This window comes from Bufo bufo, chromosome 1 (genome assembly GCF_905171765.1).
Source record: "Bufo bufo chromosome 1, aBufBuf1.1, whole genome shotgun sequence".
In the NCBI taxonomy this organism is placed as follows: domain Eukaryota; kingdom Metazoa; phylum Chordata; class Amphibia; order Anura; family Bufonidae; genus Bufo; species Bufo bufo.
In genome coordinates this window covers 27,891,196-27,912,428 of record NC_053389.1, presented here as the reverse complement: position 1 = coordinate 27,912,428, position 21,233 = coordinate 27,891,196, and the positions used below count along the sequence as shown (strand labels likewise).

Here is a 21,233-nt window from a genome sequence, read left to right as displayed (position 1 = left end):
GGGCTGCCACCTCCGGAACGCGAATCTGCGTACAGCGGTCCGGAGGTGGTTAAGGTGTTATAACTCACGCCCCAGGTTAGGAATGTCTCTGTATGGTGGTGATAATGGTATCAACGGTGTCTCCTACCTGGGTACGGCTGGACTCCTGGATCCTGGCTCACTTGCAATAAAATGAGTGTGGTGCTAGTAGGAGTAATAGAGGAATTTGCAGCAGTAATCGAGATCCAGACCTTTGATAAAGTTCAAACTTGTCTTTACTGATGGTAACTTTCATCCAAGCAAGATACAGCTTTAGTCTTGGGTCCCAGCAGGTATTGGCAATGGTTGGCAGGAATTTATCTTCTGCTCTATCAACCTGGAGCTTGCAGGAAAGGACGTCTGCTTGTTAGCTCTATACTGTGGCAGGAATTTGGCTTCTGCACTCTCTATCTTCTGCTGTGTGGGGACTGACTAGCTGAGGAGGAATATGGCTTCTCCTGAGTCTCTGGACTTTACTCACAGCTATCTTCACAGGGTATGCTTCTTCCTGGAACTGGAGTTGTCTGCTTGCTTCTTCCAGCTGAGGCTGAAGGGCTCAGGCTGGGGATGATGATCAATGTCTCAGCCGAGACAAGATCCTGGCTTGATTCTCTATATCTGGGAGCTCCTACATGCACAGTCTTCCCCTAGCAGGGGTGGCTGGCACACTGACTTAACTTCCTTCCCTCACCATGAGGCAGGATGTGGGTGCAGCCCACTCTGCTCACAGAGGGGGAGCTAAACTGGAACAAACTATTTCATTTGCAATGCACATTTGTGAGGGTATAATGTAAAATTACATCAGATGACAATGTAAAGGCTCTTAACAGATTGTAGCAGGATAAAAGAGTTTAGTAACACAACTCTGGGGTGTTACACATATAATATACAAATTTCCTTAATACCTAATTGAATATAGTCTTATTGAGCAATACCCATTTAAGGTCATAAGTATATAGGCAAGAAGACGCATCAGTATATAGGCAAGAAGACGCATCAGATCACGAAAAAAAATGCATCAGATCATGGAAAAACGCATATGCGTTTGTGGTGCGATATAGATGCAATTTCAATGTATTATCCATAATAGCCATATATCTATCACTGTATGTCTTTCAAAGAGGGTATATATGTTTTTCCCCCATAAATATCATATCAATTCTATACTAGTACAATCAATAGTACTACATACGTTATTATTCTGGAGAAATAAATTAGCTTAAAGGGAACCTGTCACCGGGATTTTGGGTATAGAGCTGAGGACATGAGATGAGTCAGGGACAGGACTCATCTCAGGGTAATTTGCATATGTTTCAAATCGTTTTTTTTACACAATAAAAGCACAGAGAGCTATGGGGACTGGGTATTGCGGATGTGCTAGCGGCGATCTAGCAGCCCATGTCCTCAGCTCTATACCCTAAGTCCTGGTGACAGGTTCCCTTTAAAGGGTTTCTGTCACCATATTTAACCCTATTAAGCTTGCTGACATTAGTGATGTGCTAAACCTAACTAGCCTATTCCTACTTTTATCAGTGCCCCCGTTAAGCCAGAAATCAAACTTTTATAATATGCTATTTAGCCTCTAGGAGTAGGGGGGGGGGGGGGGGGGGTTGTTCCTGCTCCTAGAGGCTCCGTTCTCCCACTTTTGTCACCTCCCTCTATGTCCTGATTGACAGGGCCAGGCAGCGCTCGCATCCGTCTGCCAGCCCTGTGCTCTGGTGAAATCTTGTGCCATTCAGTATTCGTCACAGACGCGGTGAGGAAGCTGGCAGCCGGCGAGCATCTTTCCCTCACGGCGCCTGCGCTGAATACTGAACGGCGCGAGAATTCACCAGAGCACAGGGCTGGAAGCATCAGGACATGGAAGAAGGTGACAGAGGTGGGAGAACGGAGCCTCTAGGAGCAGGAACAACGCCCCCCCCCCCCCCCCGATCCTAGAGGATAATTAGCATATTATAAAAGTTCTGGCTTAACGGGGGCACTGATAAAAGTAGGAATAGGCTAGTTAGGTTTAGCTGACGTTAGCACATCGCTTAATAGGGTTAAATCTGGTGACAGAATCCATTTAACTATGTTGCAAAGAAGGTGTGGGCCCACACGTTCTTTGCAACATAATTAAGTCAATTAATTTCTCCGCCCCATATGCTGAAATATAGATGTAATTTCTGACACATGACACAGATTGACTATTCTCAGAAATCTCTGATAAATATAGCCCTGACTCTATGATATGTAAGCGAACCACATACCAAGCCCCAGAGATCTAGGTTTACTAGAAAAACCTGTAATAATGTGTGAAGGAATGTTTCATTTTATTATGAGTTTACCTGTTGAACACACCCAAAAAGAATTTAATTTAAATTTGAAAATGACGCATATCCTCCTACGCCCAACCTTATTGAAACCTGTATACTTAAATACCCCCAACCAAGTGCTTCATCACAGAAGACGACTGTCAAGAGTTCATCATGGTCTCTCCTCTTGGATTTCTGAGCCTCTTTTCAGTAATGGCAGCGAAAAGTAAGTCTTTTTTCTTTGCTTTATAGTTGTGAAGAATGATCAGAGGGCTGGACCGGCCTTATAGCATAACTTTTATTGAGAACCCATAAATTCCATTGCTATAGAAAAAAGAAAGTGGGTCCAATCAACCATTTCACCTGTAACCGCTAAAGGGCCAAGAAAGCCCAACATTTTTTCGTATTTTTTTTAACCATTGCATCGCTAGATCCATAACATTATTTTTCCTATATGTAGCTGTAGGAGGGCGGTTTTTTTGGATGAGTTGTATTTTTTTTAATGGCACCATTTCGGGGTACATACTGTATTTTACAGGTCAGCTATATATAGAATGCAGTAGCATGATTTAGGCAAATTATAAAATAACTCTAAGGCTACATTCACAGGAACGTTGTCACGAGTTGGAGGTCCCAGGAGAGACCTCCGTGTCGTCAAGCAATAAACAAACGGAAATCAGGTACAGACACACAAGAGTTTATTGCACAAACAAAAACCAGGGAAGGCAGCACAGACAAAACATGAGCTCTATGTACCGTCAGCACAGTGGGAGAAAACCCCCACTGCGCAACTAGGGCCCCAGATGGTAGGGTTAGACTTTGCAGCAGGAAGTTGCCAGGGTCCACTCCAGAGCGTGAACTAGACAGTGACAACAAGAACGAATGGACAACAGGTACCAGAAGGTACCGATGGCACATAGGCAAACATAACATAGACAGGCAAATACAAACAGGGCAACTAATAACACAAGCAGGAGTACATAGCAAAGAAACAGGAGTGACAATGAGCAGAGAAGGACTTGCTCCACCAGTAGTAAACTGCATGGCCTTACCCATGGCACTCTGCTGCAAAGAAAGGTGCAGCAAGGGCTTGCTGAACAGAGACATGAATACACACAAGGTAACTAAAACATAACTGGCAGAACAGATAACAGAAACACAGGAAAGAGGACATCAATGAACAAGTAGGGAAACCCACAGAGCACAGACAGACACAGATCCCATGGGTCAGCAGCATGGGAGAGTGAGTACAAACAAGGAGCAGGACAAGACAACACACACCAGGAAAGCTGACACAGAACTGAGGAAACCTCAGCCTTATATACAGGTTCCATGTGTGCAGCAGAGAGGCCACACCCATGGAGCAGACAGAGAGGATTAGCTCCTAATAGGAACACAGGGGAGTTAACCCATACAGAACCACAAATAACACACAGAAACGAAACTTCAGCGAGGAGCGCTGAACGAGCAAGGACGGAAGGTCACAGCCAGAGATAGTGGCTGTGACAAAAACGTATTTTGCTTCCGTGCCTGTTCCCTTTTTTTTGCGGATAGGATGTGGATCCATTCATTTCAATGGGTCCACAAAAAATGCGGACAGCACACCCTTATGTTATCCCCATCTGTATGTCTGTTCCGTAGCCCTGCAAAAATAAATAAATGTTCTATTCTTGTTGGTTTAGGCATTGTAGGCATTGTTACAATGGATCATCATATGGACGTCATCCGTTTTTTTTTGCGGACCCGCAATTAGCGGGTCACAAAACACATACGGTCGTGTGAATGTAGCCTTAGGCTACTTTCACATCAGCATTTTGGCAATCCGATATTTAGATTGGGCAGAGGATCTCAAAACTGACCCAGAAGGGATCGTTTTGTCCCCATTCATTGCCAAAGGGGACAAGACTGATCAGTATGCATTAGTTCCGTTTTGTAGTAGTGTTGAACCATTACAAAAAAAAAAATGATCTGTCACCCATTGACTCACAATTATTTTCATAATGGATCCGGTTTGTTCCATTTTGATTTAATACAACCAATGGAACCAGGGCTGTGGAGTCGGAGTCGGTGTCCATTTTGGTGGAGTTGTTATAAAATGTACCAACCCAGACTCCAAAAATATATGATAAATTGGTAGAGTTAGTTCAATGCAGTATGTGCTGAATTTTGGGAGGTGACAGGTTCCCTTTAAAGAGGTTTTCTCACTAGTTACAAAGATTAGCTTTCAACATAAAGTTAAAAGAAGACATTTTCTAAATACAGCTCTGACTGAGGTAGCAATTAGGATGAGTGGCTACAGGACGGCCAAGAGCAAGAGGAATTGGGTCTGGACAGTGCTACTGCTGCCATATCGTTAGCCTCATCAGATGAGGAGTTTAACTTGACAAGTATTTGGATGACATGGAGCAGGCAAAGCGTTGCCACAGGGCAAAAGATTCCGCTCCCAAAGCAAACAGATTGACCGTATTTCAGCAACATTTTTCACTTGCTCTCACAGAAGTAGAAGAGTTCAACCGATCATCAAAACTGACTGCGCAGGAGGCAATTCCTTCATACCCTGAGATTGTTAGAGATGTTGCCCATGTGGTCACCGCTTTGCCACCAACCCAAGTTGGTGTAGAGAGGCAGTTCTCCAGCCTTAAAATAATTCGACCTGATTTGAGGTCATCTATGAAGGAGGATCTGATGGAGCTAATACTACAATACATCTGTATTGTAATGCTTGGCTGTAAGTGTATTACACAGTGTAATAGCCTTCAGCCTGCTTGTCTGTGAGACCCAGGGGGCTGGATCTCACAGGCTAACAAGTAAGGCAGCCACGATGCCTAAGGAAAGCATCGGGCTGCCCTCCCAGCCATCGGGTCCTTGTCACCGCAGCGCAGGTACCCAATGGACACCCGGGACCAGTCGAGATACCACACATGCCGCGTTCATTTACTGTGTGGTAAAAATGACATAATTTTACTATGTGGGTCACTATTAGTGATGGACCAACATCGGCCGGGACGGTTTGCGAACCGTGTGTTCACGGTCGGCCCCATAGACTTGAATGGCAGGCGAACCTGAAAAACCTTCAGTTCATATTTGCAGCCACCAAATAATTACTAGAAGAGCACAAATAGTCCCACAACATGGACAGTGACATACCAGAAGTATTATGTGAATTTGCGATCTCCATTCATTATTTTTGATTATTTTTTTCATAGCAAAATATTGGCAATGTAATTTCGCGCATGCGCAAAATAGGGGTGGCCTACTAAAGCAACTGGTTTCCACCAGACCAAAGTTGGATGCGATCAGAAAAGATGGTTGGCAGCAATTTTTGCGACGTTAAAGAAGAACTCCTGATTAGAGTTGAGCGAACACCTGGATGTTCGGATTCGAGGGGTTCGAGAAGTTCGGCCGAACTTCCCGAAAATGTTTGGGTTCGGGATCCAAACTCGACCCGAACTTCGCCCCGAACCCGAACCCGAACCCCATTAAAGTCAATGGGGACCCGAACTTTTCGGCACTAAAAAGGCTGTAAAATAGCCCAGGAAAGGGCTAGAGGGCTGCAAAAGGCAGCAACATGTAGGTAAATCCCCTGCAAACAAATGTGGAAAGGGAAATGAATTAAAATAAAAGAAAATAAATAAAAATTAACCAATATCAATTGGAGAGAGGTCCCATAGCAGAAAATCAGGCTTCATGTCACCCACCACTGGAACAGGCCACTGTCAGATATTTAGGCCCCGGCACCCAGATAGTGGAGAGAGGTCCCATAGCAGAGAATCAGGCTTCATGTCACCCACCACTGGAACAGGCCACTGTCAGATATTTTTAGGCCCCGGCACCCAGACAGAGGAGAGAGGTCCCATAGCAGAGAATCAGGCTTCATGTCATAGCAGAGAATCAGGCTTCATGTCACCCACCACTGGAACAGGCCACTGTCAAATATTTTTAGGCCCCGGCACCAAGACAGAGGAGAGGTTCATTCAACTTTGGGTTGCCCCACAATATAATGGTAAAATTAAAAAAAGAAGATTGAATGAAGAAGTGCCCTGGAGTACAAGAATATATGGTTAAGGGGAGGTAGTTATAAATGTCTAATCTGCACAAGGGATGGACAGGTCCTGTGGGATCCATGCCTGGTTCATTTTTATGAACGTCAGCTTGTCCACATTGGCTGTAGACAGGCGGCTGCGTTTGTCTGTAATGACGCCCCCTGCCGTGCTGAATACACGTTCAGACAAAACGCTGGCCGCCGGGCAGGCCAGCACCACCAAGGCATAAAAGGCTAGCTCTGGCCACGTGGACAATTTGGAGACCCAGAAGTTGAATGGGGCCGAACCATCAGTCAGTACGTGGAGGGGTGTGCACACGTACTATTCCACCATGTTAGTGAAATGTTGCCTCCTGCTAACACGTTCCGTATCAGGCGTGGTGCAGTTAGCTGTGGCGTGGTGACAAAACTTTTCCACATCTCTGCCATGCTAACCCTGCCCTCAGAGGAGCTGGCCGTGACACAGCTGCGTTGGCGACTTCTTGCTCCTCCTCTGCCTTCGCCTTGGGCTTCCACTTGTTCCCCTGTGACATTTGGGAATGCTCTTAGTAGCGCGTCTACCAACGTGCGCTTGTATTCGCGCATCTTCCTATCTCGCTCCAGTGCAGGAAGTAAGGTGGGCACATTGTCTTTGTACCGGGGATCCAGCAGGGTGGCAACCCAGTAGTCCGCACACGTTAAAATGTGGGCAACTCTGCTGTCGTTGCGCAGGCAGTGCAGCATGTAGTCGCTCATGTGTGCCAGGCTGCCCAGAGCTAAGGACAAGCTGTCCTCTGTGGGAGGCGTATCGTCATCGTCCTACATTTCCCCCCAGCCACGCACCAGTGATGGGAACCGAGCTGCGTTGGGTGCCACCCCGCTGTGAACATGCTTCATCCTCATCCTCCTCCACCTCCTCCTCATCCTCGTCCTCCAATAGTGGGCCCTGTCTGGCCACATTTGTACCTGGCCTCTGCTGTTGCAAAAAACACTCCCACTTTTAAGAGACTGGCCTGAAAGTGCTAAAAATGACCCTTCTTCCTCCTCCTCCTCCTCCTCCTGGGCCACCTCCTCTTCCATCATCGCCCTAAGTGTTTTCTCAAGGAGACATAGAAGTGGTATTGTAACGCTGATAACGGCGTCATCGCCACTGGCCATGTTGGTGGAGTACTCAAAACAGCGCAACGGGGCACACAGGTCTCGCATGGAGGCCCAGTCATTGGTGGTGAAGTGGTGCTGTTCTGCAGTGCTGTAGTGTACGGGAACTGTAATACCCGTCACTACCAAAGTGTCACTTGGTGTGCTGTCGTCCCTCCTTAACTATGGAGAAGTTGGTATATGTCAGTTTTATAAGATGTCATGTAATGTAATGCATGTATTTCCCTGTTGCTATGAAACTTGCAAGTACAGGCCGGCTAGGGGTGTCATTCCAGCTCTTAGGCATTAGAGGGAGCTAGGGAGCCCTAGTTTATATAAGGGCCAGACAAGGAAGGGAAAGTCAGTGTAACCTGATCTAGTGTGGAGTGCAGAAGTCAGTCTAGACCACAGCTCAGAAGTTTCTAGAGCCTGAGGAAGTTTCCAGAAGCTGAGAGAGACAGAGGCAAAGATCAGGAAAGCAAGAGGTACTCAGAAAGACAGAGGAGGTACTGATGAAAGCTATAGCCAAGGATATAAAGCCAGAACTAGGTTAATGGGCCTTGGTGAAGATATGCTATATTCCAGGATCAGACAGAATTAGAGTGCTAGCTCCTGTGCTGCAAGTCCTGTGTTCAACACTCTGTAATTACCCTGCTGTAACTGAATTGCCTGCATCGACCGAATTGCAAAATCGACTGTATGCCAAGGAACTGCGATTCCACTATTGTCTCTGCTGGAAAACTACTAAAGTTGGAGTGCTGTTTTAATACTACGTTTCCTCAATTTATTCCTGCATCCGCAAACGGCGTGCCACCGTTTACTTGGCACTGGCGTCACGAACTATTTCTACCTATACCTGCCCTTGCAGAGAGTCAGCTGTACCAGGTTAGTGTATATTGCACTACATCACCCAGAAACACCTACTGCACACAACTTGAGTACACTGCACCTCTCTTTTGGCGTTCCACGAACAGGATACGCACGCTTTCTAGTGCAAGAAGCGTGAACTTTGTGCCTTATACAGTTGCCCTGTGACCAAAGTGACAATTTGCCTGTTTTATTCAAGTGGACTTTGTGGACTGAAAATCGTACCCAAAGTGTACCAAAAACCTCTAAAAAGCGCTGTGCAGTGTTGCGCTACCCAGAGGAAGAAAATCGCCGCATTGGAGTGTGGTTTTGTGGACTTTTTACAATCCTGCTTGCTGTCAGTGAATGGACAGCGTTTTGCTAAAGATGGCCACCGGCTGCCTGGAGTAAAGTTTCCCGCGCCGCTGAGGACATTCGTGGGCGGATCCCTGCAAAGACACAGAGAGTCCCGCCCCTCTTCATCATCGCACCGCTGCGGCCCTGCTTCTCCTGCGTCACCGCGGTCTCAGGACGTCCGGAACCTCGCGAGACTTGGCCTGCGCAAGACCAGCGATACCGGTAAGCACTTGTAACCGGAGGGAAGGGGATTGTTCCGGCCCCTTTAGTCGCCAGCGGCCACCTCTCAATAGACTACCATGTCAGAGCCAGGAGTGCCTGAGCAGCCGGCCCCGGGAGAGCTTGCGGCTCCTAATCATCCTACAGCCCCCAGCATGATGCCCTTTACCATGCCTTACTATTTCGGGGCCCCATGGTTCCCCCGCTACAGGGGAGAGACCCATACCCTAAGGGACTTTAAAGAAAAGTTGCTGGCACTATTCCGATTGTACCCTATAAATGCCGACCAGCAAATGGAAATCATGCTGGCGCAACTGGAGGGAGCTGCCCGCAGGGAAGTGTTATCATGGCCTGCTACTGAGCGGAGTACTCTAGAACAGATCTTCACCCGCCTCAGAGCCACTTTTGAAACTAGGACTGCCTCAGAGATAAAGATGCACTTCTTTGGCAAGAAACAGAAGCCCGGTGAGTCCCTCCGTGACTTTGCCCTATCACTTCAGGAGGCTTTAGGGGCTGTAATTCAGATAGATCCCAAAGAGGCTGATAACCAGGACCAGACCCTGAGGGAACAATTTATCAACGGGGTGTCTAGTGAGCAAATAAGGACCCAATTAAAGATGCTGTCCGCCCAGCACCCTAACAGTGCCTTTCTGGACTTTAAAGAACTGGCTATAAAAATTCTGGGGTCCACAGTATCTCCTGAGTTGAGCGCCCTATCTGAGTCATCAGCCTGCAAGCCAAAACCGCTTGTCACTAACCGAGCTGAGGCCGGCCAAGCTGTTCAAGTGTCAGCTACTGATACTATTGCCATGCTGACAGAGCAAGTAAATCACCTCACTAAAAGTTTAGAGAAAGTGTGCAGAAAAATAGAGGAATGGGAAAAACCCATAATGACAGAAGAAGAATTCCTGTCATCTCCCAGGCGTTCCCACCTCCTTACCAAGAGACTCACCCCAGGGATCCTGGGAGGCGTAATAGAGGTCGCAAGAAGCCCGTGTGTACATACTGCAAAAAGCTGGGACACACAGAATCCATGTGCTGGCAGTTAAACGGGCAACCCCTGAGGCTGAGGACCACCCCTCGGGAGGTAGAACACTAGGTCCAGAGGATCCAAATTGGATGCCACGTTATGTAGGATCCCATCCTAAAATCAATATAGAGATCAACGGGGTCCCCTTTGAAGCCTTATTAGATACTGGGTCTCAGGTCACTACTATTCAGCTGCCTGCATTTGAAAAGTTCTGGGACACCAACCAGTTGACCCAACCGCCTGAATCCTGGGTGGAAATTATCGCCAGCAATGGCAAACCAGTAAAGGTTCATGGATACTGGGAACCCACCCTGCAGGTGGGAGAAGTAACCCTGCCTCAACAGGGAGTGATCGTAGTACAGGCCGGTGACAGAGGAGGACATCCTGTCATTCTAGGCACCAATGTTTTCAAAAACTGTTATTCAGAAATACTTGCTGTATTACATCAGACTTTGCCCACTGCTTCCTCTGCATCCAGGAGGGTGATTCAAAAGACTATTACTGTGTTAAGTGCCCAGCAGAGGTTTGCTAATGGGAAAGGAGAAATTTGTACTGCCAGGATCCGTGATATTAAGCCTGTGACTTTGCCTCCTAATTCTCAAACTCTTTTGTGGTGTCGTGCTGTCCTGGGAGTCGAAGGCCGAGATTATCCAGCCCTGGTAGAACCAATCCAGATGGAGGATTATCCTTATGTGAGAGCTGCCAAGTGCCTGGTGAACGTCTCCCAAGGTAAAGTACCTGTCCGTCTGATTAACCTGAGTAATCATCCTGTTGCGCTTACTAAGCATTGCCCTGTTGCCCAGCTGTCCCAGGTGTCCTTCCAAGACATCATTCGTCTTCCAGTGACAGAAAAGCCGCCAGCTGCAGACAGCAGATGTTCGCCGGGGACCCAGCCACAAGTGCCCTGGTGGGAAGAGCTCCATGTCGGGGACGAGAATACCCCCCAACGGCAACAAGAAGGGATTATACAGCTTGTCAAGGAGCACCACCAGGCCTTCAGTAAGCATGCCACTGATTATGGAGAGGTGAGTGCCATACAACACACCATACCTACTGGCTCTCATCCTCCTATCAAGGAGAGATACCGACCTTTACCGCCTACTTCATATCAGACTGTAAAGGAAATGATCCAAGAGATGAAGGACTCTAATGTAATCCGGGACAGCCGTAGTCCGTGGGCTGCACCCCTGGTCCTTGTAAAGAAGAAGGACGGTGGTATCCGTTTCTGTGTGGATTATAGGAAAATTAATCAAATAACCCACAAAGATGCATACCCACTGCCACGCATTGAGGAGTCACTAACTGCTCTGGGCTCCTCTGCCTATTTCTCCACATTGGACTTGACCAGTGGCTACTGGCAAGTACCCATGGCCCCTGCAGATAGGGAAAAGACTGCCTTCACTACTCCCATGGGCCTGTTCGAATTCAATTGTATGCCGTTCGGGCTATGTAATGCCCCAGGAACTTTCCAGAGACTAATGGAGCGGTGTTTGGGTCACAAAAACTTCGAAACAGTGCTGCTGTATCTAGATGACGTCATTGTGTACTCAAAAACATATGAGGACCATCTGAAACATTTGGCAGAAGTATTTGAAATCCTTATCAAATATGGCTTGAAGGTAAAGCCATCCAAGTGTCACCTGCTCAAACTTGCAGTAAGATACCTGGGGCATATAGTAAGCGGAGAGGGAGTGCAACCTGACCCTGATAAATTGGCAGCTGTCTGTAATTGGCCGGTTCCTACTACTGTCAAAGAGGTGAGGAGTTTCCTGGGTTTTGCCGGCTACTATAGACGTTTTATCCCCCATTTTGCTCAAATAGCTGATCCTATCCAGGAGCTCTTGAGGGGGCAACCCAAAAAGAGTCCTAGAACTCCTGTGCCCATTGAGTGGAATGAGAAAAGAGAGATAGCGTTCCAATTGCTAAAAAAGAAACTGACCGAGCCTCCAGTGTTAGGTTATCCAGATTATAGCAAGCCCTTCCATCTCTATACTGATGCTAGCAAGCGAGGCCTGGGAGCTGTGTTAGCCCAGATCCAAGAGGGAAAAGAGAGAGTGATAGCATATGCAAGCCGCTCCCTGAAAGGAGCTGAGAAAAATGACCAGAATTATAGTTCCTTCAAACTAGAGTTCCTGGCATTAGTGTGGGCAGTGACAGAAAAATTCAAGGATTATCTAGCCGCCACCCCGTTCATTGCATTCACTGACAATAACCCTCTGGCACATCTCAATACAGCTAGATTGGGGGCCTTGGAGCAGAGATGGGCCTCTCGCCTTGCCAACTATAATTTCTCTGTAACGTATCGTGCTGGACGTACTAATGATAATGCTGATGCTTTATCCAGGCTTCCCACAGAGACAGCTCCTGATGATGTGCGAGATGCTTGGGAAGATGTAGAGATGCCGGCTTTCTATAACAAATTTGCTCAACAGGATCAGGCTCGAGCTACCAATAACAGAGCGGCAGTTCCTTCACCCTCCAGTAGGCTTGAACCTAAAGAAGAAAGGTGGGTGAAACTACAGTCTGAAAGTAGAGTGCTGGGTGAGTTGTTGGACTTCATTACTAGTGGCAGAGCCCCTGAGAGGATTCGGCGTAAGAGTGCAGATCCTGAGCTCATCAAACTGTGGAGACAGCGCCATCAACTCTTCATACAAAAGGGCCTATTGCTACGGAGAAGCCTAGACCCAGTGTCCAACGAAAGAGTACACCAGATTCTCATACCCCGACGAGATGCAGGTATGGTGTTGGAGATGTACCACAATCAATCCGGTCACTTTGGGGTCCAAAAGACTGAAGCTACTATCCGCCAGCGGTTTTACTGGGTAGGCATGAGAGAAGACATGGAGAAGTGGTGTCGAGAGTGTGTAGCCTGTGCCTTGAAACGAAGTGAGCACCATGATCAGAGGGCACCACTGAGACCCATTGTAAGTACTCGTCCTCTTGAACTTGTCGCCATCGACCATGTAAAACTGGAGCCTAGTCGCTCAGGGTATGCTTATGCCATGACTATTATTGACCATTTCACAAAGTTTGTTGTAGCAGTGCCTGTGAGAGACCAGACAGCCAAGACTACAGCCGAAATGTTCTGGAAGCACTTCCTCCTGCCCTATGGATGTCCAGAAAAGATCCTCACCGATCAAGGACCTGCTTTTGAGTCCCATCTGTTCCATGAACTGTGCCACTTACACAACTGTAAGAAGATCCGGACGACGGCCTACCATCCTCAAGGTAACGGATTATGTGAAAAAATGAATCAGACCTTGATAGAGATGCTGAGGGCCGTGCCTCCTGAGAACAGAGGAGATTGGCCCAGTCTGTTGCCACAACTCATGTTCACATACAATCATACCATACATTGTTCCACCGGGTATACCCCTTTTTACTTGATGTTTGGGCGCCAAGGAACATTGCCTGCTGATCATTCATTGGACATACATGTGCCTGATTGCATTAACCCATTACCTAACACCGACTGGGTTGCTGAGCACCAAAGGCGATTAGATGCAGCCAAAGCCATTGTTCAGGAACGTATGGACCTTGCTAGAGACCGACAGCAGAGAGACTATGATCAGGCAGCCCATGCAGAACCCTTGACCATAGGGGCCGTGGTATGGTTAAAGAATAACCGTCGTACCAGCAAATTGGACAGTAAGTGGGAGCGAAGTCCCTATGTTGTCACTGCAATCCCAAATGTTGGAACTCACACTTATGAGATTACCCGGGAAGACAAGGGATCCCAAATTGTACACCGAAACCGGTTGAAGCTCTGCCTGACACCAGAACCTAGTGCCGAGAGTTCCGGATCTGAATATCTTGTGTCAGAGTCAGCAATACCGCCCGAGGATCCTATGCAGGCTGTCAGTAATCTCAGGTATGACGCTGATCCCATGCATTGGCTTCTGACACCGTGGTTGAACTTGCTGGTGCCTGCTCCGGCACCTACTGTAGTTTTACCTCCAGAAGAGCCGGTTCAAGATGCCCTGGATCCAGTTCCCCCTGTAGTGGATATTGTTGTTCCTGTTGTTCCAGTTGTTCCTGTTGTTCCAGTTGTTCCTGACCGAGGTCTCACGGATGGAGACCCTCCTGTTGCTCCTCTCCCTTCTACCTCGTTGCTAAGGGAAGAGGAGACCCCTGTGTTGAGAAGGTCTACCCGGATGACCAGGGGACGTCCGCCAGTCCGTTTAGGAGACTTTGATTATTCTGGTGGTGTCTCCTCCCAAACAGTTGCCACGGGCAATACCTTGTTGGACATTTGTGCGCAAGAATGGACTCCCCCACGTGAGCCCTTGCCTGTGCTACACCCACAGGAAACCCCTGGGTAGTTCCGTTATTATGCTGTCATTTTATTGTGCAACTTCATACTAAGGAAATGTGCCCAGAGATGGACTCCACCGCATGAGAGCCTCTGTGATTTAATAAGAAATAACCTGGGTACGGACTCATGTTTGTTATTTGAGCCTCCAAGAACTTTTATACCGTTTTCTACTGTTTTATCATGGACTTATTCATTGTCATGGACTATCCTGGTTCTAATGTTACGCTGTGCCAGGTCAGCACCCCCGTTCCATTCACTATCCTGAGAGAAGAGAACGACGCCCCTTGTCACCACACTTCACTTTTGCCAATTGGACCTGATGTAAATGTAAATGCAGATGAATTACATGTATGTATGCCTGCATGTCTCTATTTTCTATTTCAGGTAGAGATTCCAGTTGGGAGACCCATGATGGAGTACGAGGTCGTACTCAGCTTAAAGCAGTGGGGTATGTAGTGTACGGGAACTGTAATACCCGTCACTACCAAAGTGTCACTTGGTGTGCTGTCGTCCCTCCTTAACTATGGAGAAGTTGGTATATGTCAGTTTTATAAAATGTCATGTAATGCAATGCATGTATTTCCCTGTTGCTATGAAACTTGCAAGTACAGGCCGGCTAGGGGTGTCATTCCAGCTCTTAGGCATTAGAGGGAGCTAGGGAGCCCTAGTTTATATAAGGGCCAGACAAGGAAGGGAAAGTCAGTGTAACCTGATCTAGTGTGGAGTGCAGAAGTCAGTCTAGACCACAGCTCAGAAGTTTCTAGAGCCTGAGGAAGTTTCCAGAAGCTGAGAGAGACAGAGGCAAAGATCAGGAAAGCAAGAGGTACTCAGAAAGACAGAGGAGGTACTGATGAAAGCTATAGCCAAGGATATAAAGCCAGAACTAGGTTAATGGGCCTTGGTGAAGATATGCTATATTCCAGGATCAGACAGAATTAGAGTGCTAGCTCCTGTGCTGCAAGTCCTGTGTTCAACACTCTGTAATTACCCTGCTGTAACTGAATTGCCTGCATCGACCGAATTGCAAAATCGACTGTATGCCAAGGAACTGCGATTCCACTATTGTCTCTGCTGGAAAACTACTAAAGTTGGAGTGCTGTTTTAATACTACGTTTCCTCAATTTATTCCTGCATCCGCAAACGGCGTGCCACCGTTTACTTGGCACTGGCGTCACGAACTATTTCTACCTATACCTGCCCTTGCAGAGAGTCAGCTGTACCAGGTTAGTGTATATTGCACTACATCACCCAGAAACACCTACTGCACACAACTTGAGTACACTGCAGTGCGACTGACCCATGCGTGCTGCAGCTGAAACTCCACTATGGTCTGCTGCTGCTCGCACAGTCTGTCCAGCATGTGCAAGGTGGAGTTCCACCTGGTGGGCACGTGGCATATGAGGCGGTGAGTGGGAAGGCCGAAGTTACGCTGTAGCGCAGACAGGCGAGCAGCGGCAGGATGTGAACGCCGGAAGCGCGCACAGACGGCCCGCACTTTATGCAGCAGCTCTGACATGTCGGGGTAGTTGTGAATGAACTTCTGCACCACCAAATTCAGCACATGCGCCAGGCAAGGGATGTGCGTCAAACCGGCTAGTCCCAGAGCTGCGACGAGATTTCGCCCATTATCGCACACCACCAGGCCGGGCTTGAGGCTCACCGACAGCAACCACTCGTCGGTCTGTTGTTCAATTACCCGCCACAACTTCTGCACGGTGTGGGGCCTGTCCCCCAAACATATGAGTTTCAGAATGGCCTGCTGACGTTTACCCCGGGCTGTGCTGAAGTTGGTGGTGAAGGTGTGTGGCTGACTGGATGAGCAGGTGGAAGAAGAGGAGGAGGAAGCCGAGTAGGAGGAGGAGGCTACAGGAGGCAAAGAATGTTGCCCTGCGATCCTTGGCGACGGAAGGACGTGCGCCAAAGAGCTCTCCGCCTGGGTCCCAGCCGCCACTACATTTACCCAGTGTGCAGTTAGGGAGATATAGCGTCCCTGGCCGTGCTTACTGGTCCACTTATCTGTGGTTAGGTGGACCTTGCCACAGATGGCGTTGCGCAGTGCACACTTGATTTTATCGGATACTTGGTTGTGCAGGGAAGGCACGGCTCTCTTGGAGAAGTAGTGCCGGCTGGGAACAACATACTGTGGGACCGCAAGCGACATGAGCTGTTTGAAGCTGTCTGTGTCCACCAGCCTGAATGACAGCATTTCATAGGCCAGTAGTTTAGAAATGCTGGCATTCAGGGCCAGGGATCGAGGGTGGCTAGGTGGGAATTTACGCTTTCTCTCAAATGTTTGTGAGATGAAGAGCTGAACACTGCCGTGTGACATGGTGGAGATGCTTGGTGACGGAGGTGGTGGTGTTGGTGGTACATCCTCTGTTTGCTGGGCGGCAGGTGCCATCGTTCCTCCAGAGGCGGAGGAAGAGGCCGAGGCAGCAGCAGAAGAGGTAGCAGGGGGAGCCTGAGTGAGTTCCTTGTTTTTAAGGTGTTTACTCCACTGCAGTTCATGCTTTGCATGCAGATGCCTGGTCATGCAGGTTGTGCTAATGTTCAGAACGTTAATGCCTCGCTTCAGGCTCTGATGGCACAGCGTGCAAACCACTCGGGTCTTGTCATCAACACATTGTTTGAAGAACTGCCACGCCAGGGAACTCCTTGAAGCTGCCTTTGGGGTGCTCGGTCCCAGGTGGCGGTGGCCAGTAGCAGGCGAACTCTCTGCTCCCTCTTTTGTTACGCTGTTGGCTCGGTCTCACCACTGCCTCTTCCTCTGAACACTGAAAGTCAGTGGCACGACCTTCATTCCATGTGGGGTCTAGGACCTCATCGTCTCCTGCATCGTCTTCCACCCAGTCTTCCTCCCTGACCTCCTGTTCAGTCTGCACACTGCAGAAAGACGCAGCAGTTGGCACCTGTGTTTCCTCATCATCATAGACGTGCTGAGGTGGTATACCCATGTCCTCATCATCAGGAAACATAAGTGGTTGTGCGTCAGTACATTCTATGTCTTCCACCTGCCAGCAGAGACTTCAAACAGCATAAGAGACTGCTGCATAACTTGAGGCTCAGACAGTTTCCCTGATATGCATGGGGGTGATGTGACAGACTGATGGGCTTGGTTTTCATGCGCCATCTGTGCGCTTTCTGCAGAAGACTGGGTGGGAGATAATGTGAACGTGCTGGATGCACTGTCGGCCACCCAATTGACTAATGCCTGTACCTGCTCAGGCCTTACCATCCTTAAAACTGCATTGGGCCCCACCAAATATTGCTGTAAATTCTGGCGGCTACTGGGACCTGAGGTAGTTGGTTCATTAGGACGTGTGGCTGTGGCAGAACGGCCACGTCCTCTCCTAGCACCAGAGGGTCCACTAACACCACCACGACCATGTTCACATCTGCGTCCCTTACTAGATGTTTTCCTCATTGTTACCGTTCATCACAATAAGAAAATAATTATTTGGCCCAATGTATTGAATTCAAATTCAGGCCTTTTTTTACAGGCACCTAACACTATCTGGCTATCTATTTATGTACCGTATTACACTAATACAGGCACAGCAGTAACTACAGATTTAGCTGAATATAAATTGTAGGCCTAGTATTTAGGCCCTGGATGAAAGGTTTACTTTTACAGACAGAATTACACTTGGAGATGCACGGTAGCGTGTGAAGTTATTGAGGATGACCCTATCAGCACTTGAATTTGCACCTTGAATGTAAAATACCCTTTTATGGACAGAAATACACTATGAGATGCACAATAGTGCGTGCAAATTTGAAGGCTTATGCTATCAGCAATTGTAATGAAACACTTTGTGTAATATACCCATTTACGTAAAAAAATACACTTGGAGATGCACGCTGAGTGTAATATCCCCTTTTACGGACAGATTTACACTTGGCCTGCAACAGCAGAAATCACTGATTTAGGCCTCATGTACACGACCGTATTTTTTCACGGTCCGCAAAACGGGGTTCCGTTGGTCAGTGATCCGTGACCGTTTTTTTGTCCGTGGGTCTTCCTTGATTTTTGGAGAATCCACGGACATGAAAAAAATGTCTTTTTGGTGTCCGTCTAGGGTCGGATCCGTTTTACGTTGACACAATATGGTGCAATTTCAAACGGATCCATCCCCCATTGACTTTCAATGTAAAATCAGGAGTTAATATACCATAGGATCAGAGTTTTCTCCAATCCGATTTAACTTGAAGCGTTCCCATGACCATGGGAACGCCTCTATGTTAGAATATACCATCGGATTTGAGTTAGATCGTGAAACTCAGATCCGACAGTATATTCTAACACAGAGGCGTTCCCATGGTGATGGGGATGCTTCTAGTTAGAATATACTGAGAACTGTGTACATGACTGCCCCCTGCTGCCTGGCAGCATCCGATCTCTTACAGGGGGCTGTGATCCGCACAATTAACCCCTCAGGTGCTGTACCTGAAGGGGCTAATTGTGCATATCATAGCCCCCTATAAGAGATCAGGGGCTGCCAGGCAGCAGGGGACAGACCCCCCTCCCTCCCTAGTTTTAATTTCATTGGTGGCCAGTGCGGCCCCCCGCCCCCCTCCCTCCCTCTATTGTATTATTTTCATTGGTGGCCAGTGTGCGCCCTCTGTCCCTCCCTCTATTGTATTATTTTCATTGGTGGCACAGTGTGCGGCCCCCCCGCCCACCCCCCTCCCTCTATTGTATTATTTTCATTGGTGGCCAGTGTGCGGCCTCCTCCCCCCCCCCCCCCCCCCCCCGATCATTGGTGGCAGCGGAGAGTTCCGATGGGAGTCCCAGTTTATTCGCCGGGGCTCCGATTGGTAACCATGGCAACCAGGACACTACTGCAGACCTGGTTTCCATGGTTACTTAGCAATGTTAGAAGCATCATACTTACCTGCTGCGCTGTCTGTGACTGGCCAGGAGCTCCTCCTACTGGTAAGTGACAGGTCTGTGCGGCGCATTGCTTAATGATCTGTCACTTACCAGTAGGAGGAGCTCCCGGCTGGTCACAGACAGCACAGCAGGTAAGTATGATGCTTCTAATATTGCTAAGTAACCATGGCAACCAGGTCTGCAGTAGCGTCCTGGTTGCCATAGTTACCGATCGGAGCCCCAGCAATTAAACTGGGACTCCGATCTCCGATCGGAACTCTCCGCTGCCACCAATGATCGGGGGGGGGGGGGGAGAGGGTAGGCCGCACACTGGCCACCAATGATATTAATACAATAGAGGGGGGGGCGCACACTGGCCACCAATGATAATACACTGCTCAAAAAAATAAAGGGAACACAAAAATAACACATCCTAGATCTGAATTAATTAAATATTCTTCTGAAATATATTTGTTCTTTACATAGTTGAATGTGCTGACAACAAAATCACTCAAAAGAAAAAAATGGAAATCAAATTTTTTAACCCATGGAGGTCTGGATTTGGAGTCCCCCTCAAAATTAAAGTGGAAAAACACACTACAGGCTGATCCAACTTTGATGTAATGTCCTTAAAACAAGTCAAAATGAGGCTCAGTAGTGTGTGTGGCCTCCACGTGCCTGTATGACCTCCCTACAACGCCTGTGCATGCTCCTGATGAGGTGGCAGACGGTCTCCTGAGGGATCTCCTCCCAGACCTGGACTAAAGCATCTGCCAACTCCTGGACAGTCTGTGGTGCAACGTGACGTTGGTGGATAGAGCGAGACGTGATGTCCCAGATGTGCTCAATTGGATTCAGGTCTGGGGAACGGGCGGGCCAGTCCATAGCATCAATGCCTTCGTCTTGCAGGAACTGCTGACACACTCCAGCCACATGAGGTCTAGAATTGTCTTGCATTAGGAGGAACCCAGGGCCAACCGCACCAGCATATGGTCTCACAAGGGGTCTGAGGATCTCATCTCGGTACCTAATGGCAGTCAGGCTACCTCTGGCGAGCACATGGAGGGCTGTGCGGCCCTCCAAAGAAATGCCACCCCACACCATTACTGACCTAATGCCAAACCGGTCATGCTGGAGGATGTTGCAGGCAGCAGAACGTTCTCCACGGCGTCTCCAGACTCTGTCACGTCTGTCACATGTGCTCAGTGTGAACCTGCTTTCATCTGTGAAGAGCACAGGGCGCCAGTGGCAAATTTGCCAATCTTGGTGTTTTCTGGCAAATGCCAAACGTCCTGCACGGTGTTGGGCTGTAAGCACAACCCCCACCTGTGGACGTCGGGCCCTCATATCACCCTCATGGAGTCTGCTTCTGACCGTTTGAGCAGACACATGCACATTTGTGGCCTGCTGGAGATCATTTTGCAGGGCTCTGGCAGTGCTCCTCCTGTTCCTCCTTGCACAAAGGCGGAGGTAGCGGTCCTGCTGCTGGGTTGTTGCCCTCCTACGGCCTTCTCCACGTCTCCTGATGTACTGGCCTGTCTCCTGGTAGCGCCTCCATGCTCTGGACACTACGCTGACAGACACAGCAAACCTTCTTGCCACAGCTCGCATTGATGTGCCATCCTGGATAAGCTGCACTACCTGAGCCACTTGTGTGGGTTGTAGACTCCGTCTCATGCTACCACTAGAGTGAAAGCACCGCCAGCATTCAAAAGTGACCAAAACATCAGCCAGGAAGCATAGGAACTGAGAAGTGGTCAGGTCACCACCTGCAGAACCACTCTTTTATTGGGGGTGTCTTGCTAATTGCCTATAATTTCCACCTGTTGTCTATCCCATTTGCACAACAGCATGTGAAATTGATTGTCACTCAGTGTTGCTTCCTAAGTGGACAGTTTGATTTCACAGAAGTGTGATTGACTTGGAGTTACATTGTGTTGTTTAAGTGTTCCCTTTATTTTTTTGAGCAGTGTACAATAGAGGGAGGGGGGGCCGCACACTGTGCCACCAATGAAAATAATACAATAGAGGGAGGGAGTGGGGTAGGCGGGGCGCACACTGTGCCACCAATGAAAATAATACAATAGAGGGAGGGAGGGGGGGCGGGGGGGGGCCGCACACTG

The 21,233-nt window shown here is 48.4% G+C and overlaps 1 protein-coding gene across 1 annotated transcript in view; it reads left to right on the top strand.

Annotated features, from left to right (window-relative positions):
• Window positions 1-2,478: 2,478 nt before the first annotated feature.
• Window positions 2,479-21,233, top strand: part of LOC120992511 (phospholipase A2 inhibitor and Ly6/PLAUR domain-containing protein-like) — a 79,667-nt gene continuing 60,912 nt past the window's right edge. The window contains exon 1 of the mRNA XM_040421539.1: window positions 2,479-2,538. Coding sequence (XP_040277473.1) covers window positions 2,487-2,538 — 52 coding nt within the window. The 5' untranslated portion in view covers window positions 2,479-2,486. The remainder of the gene's footprint in view (window positions 2,539-21,233) is intronic.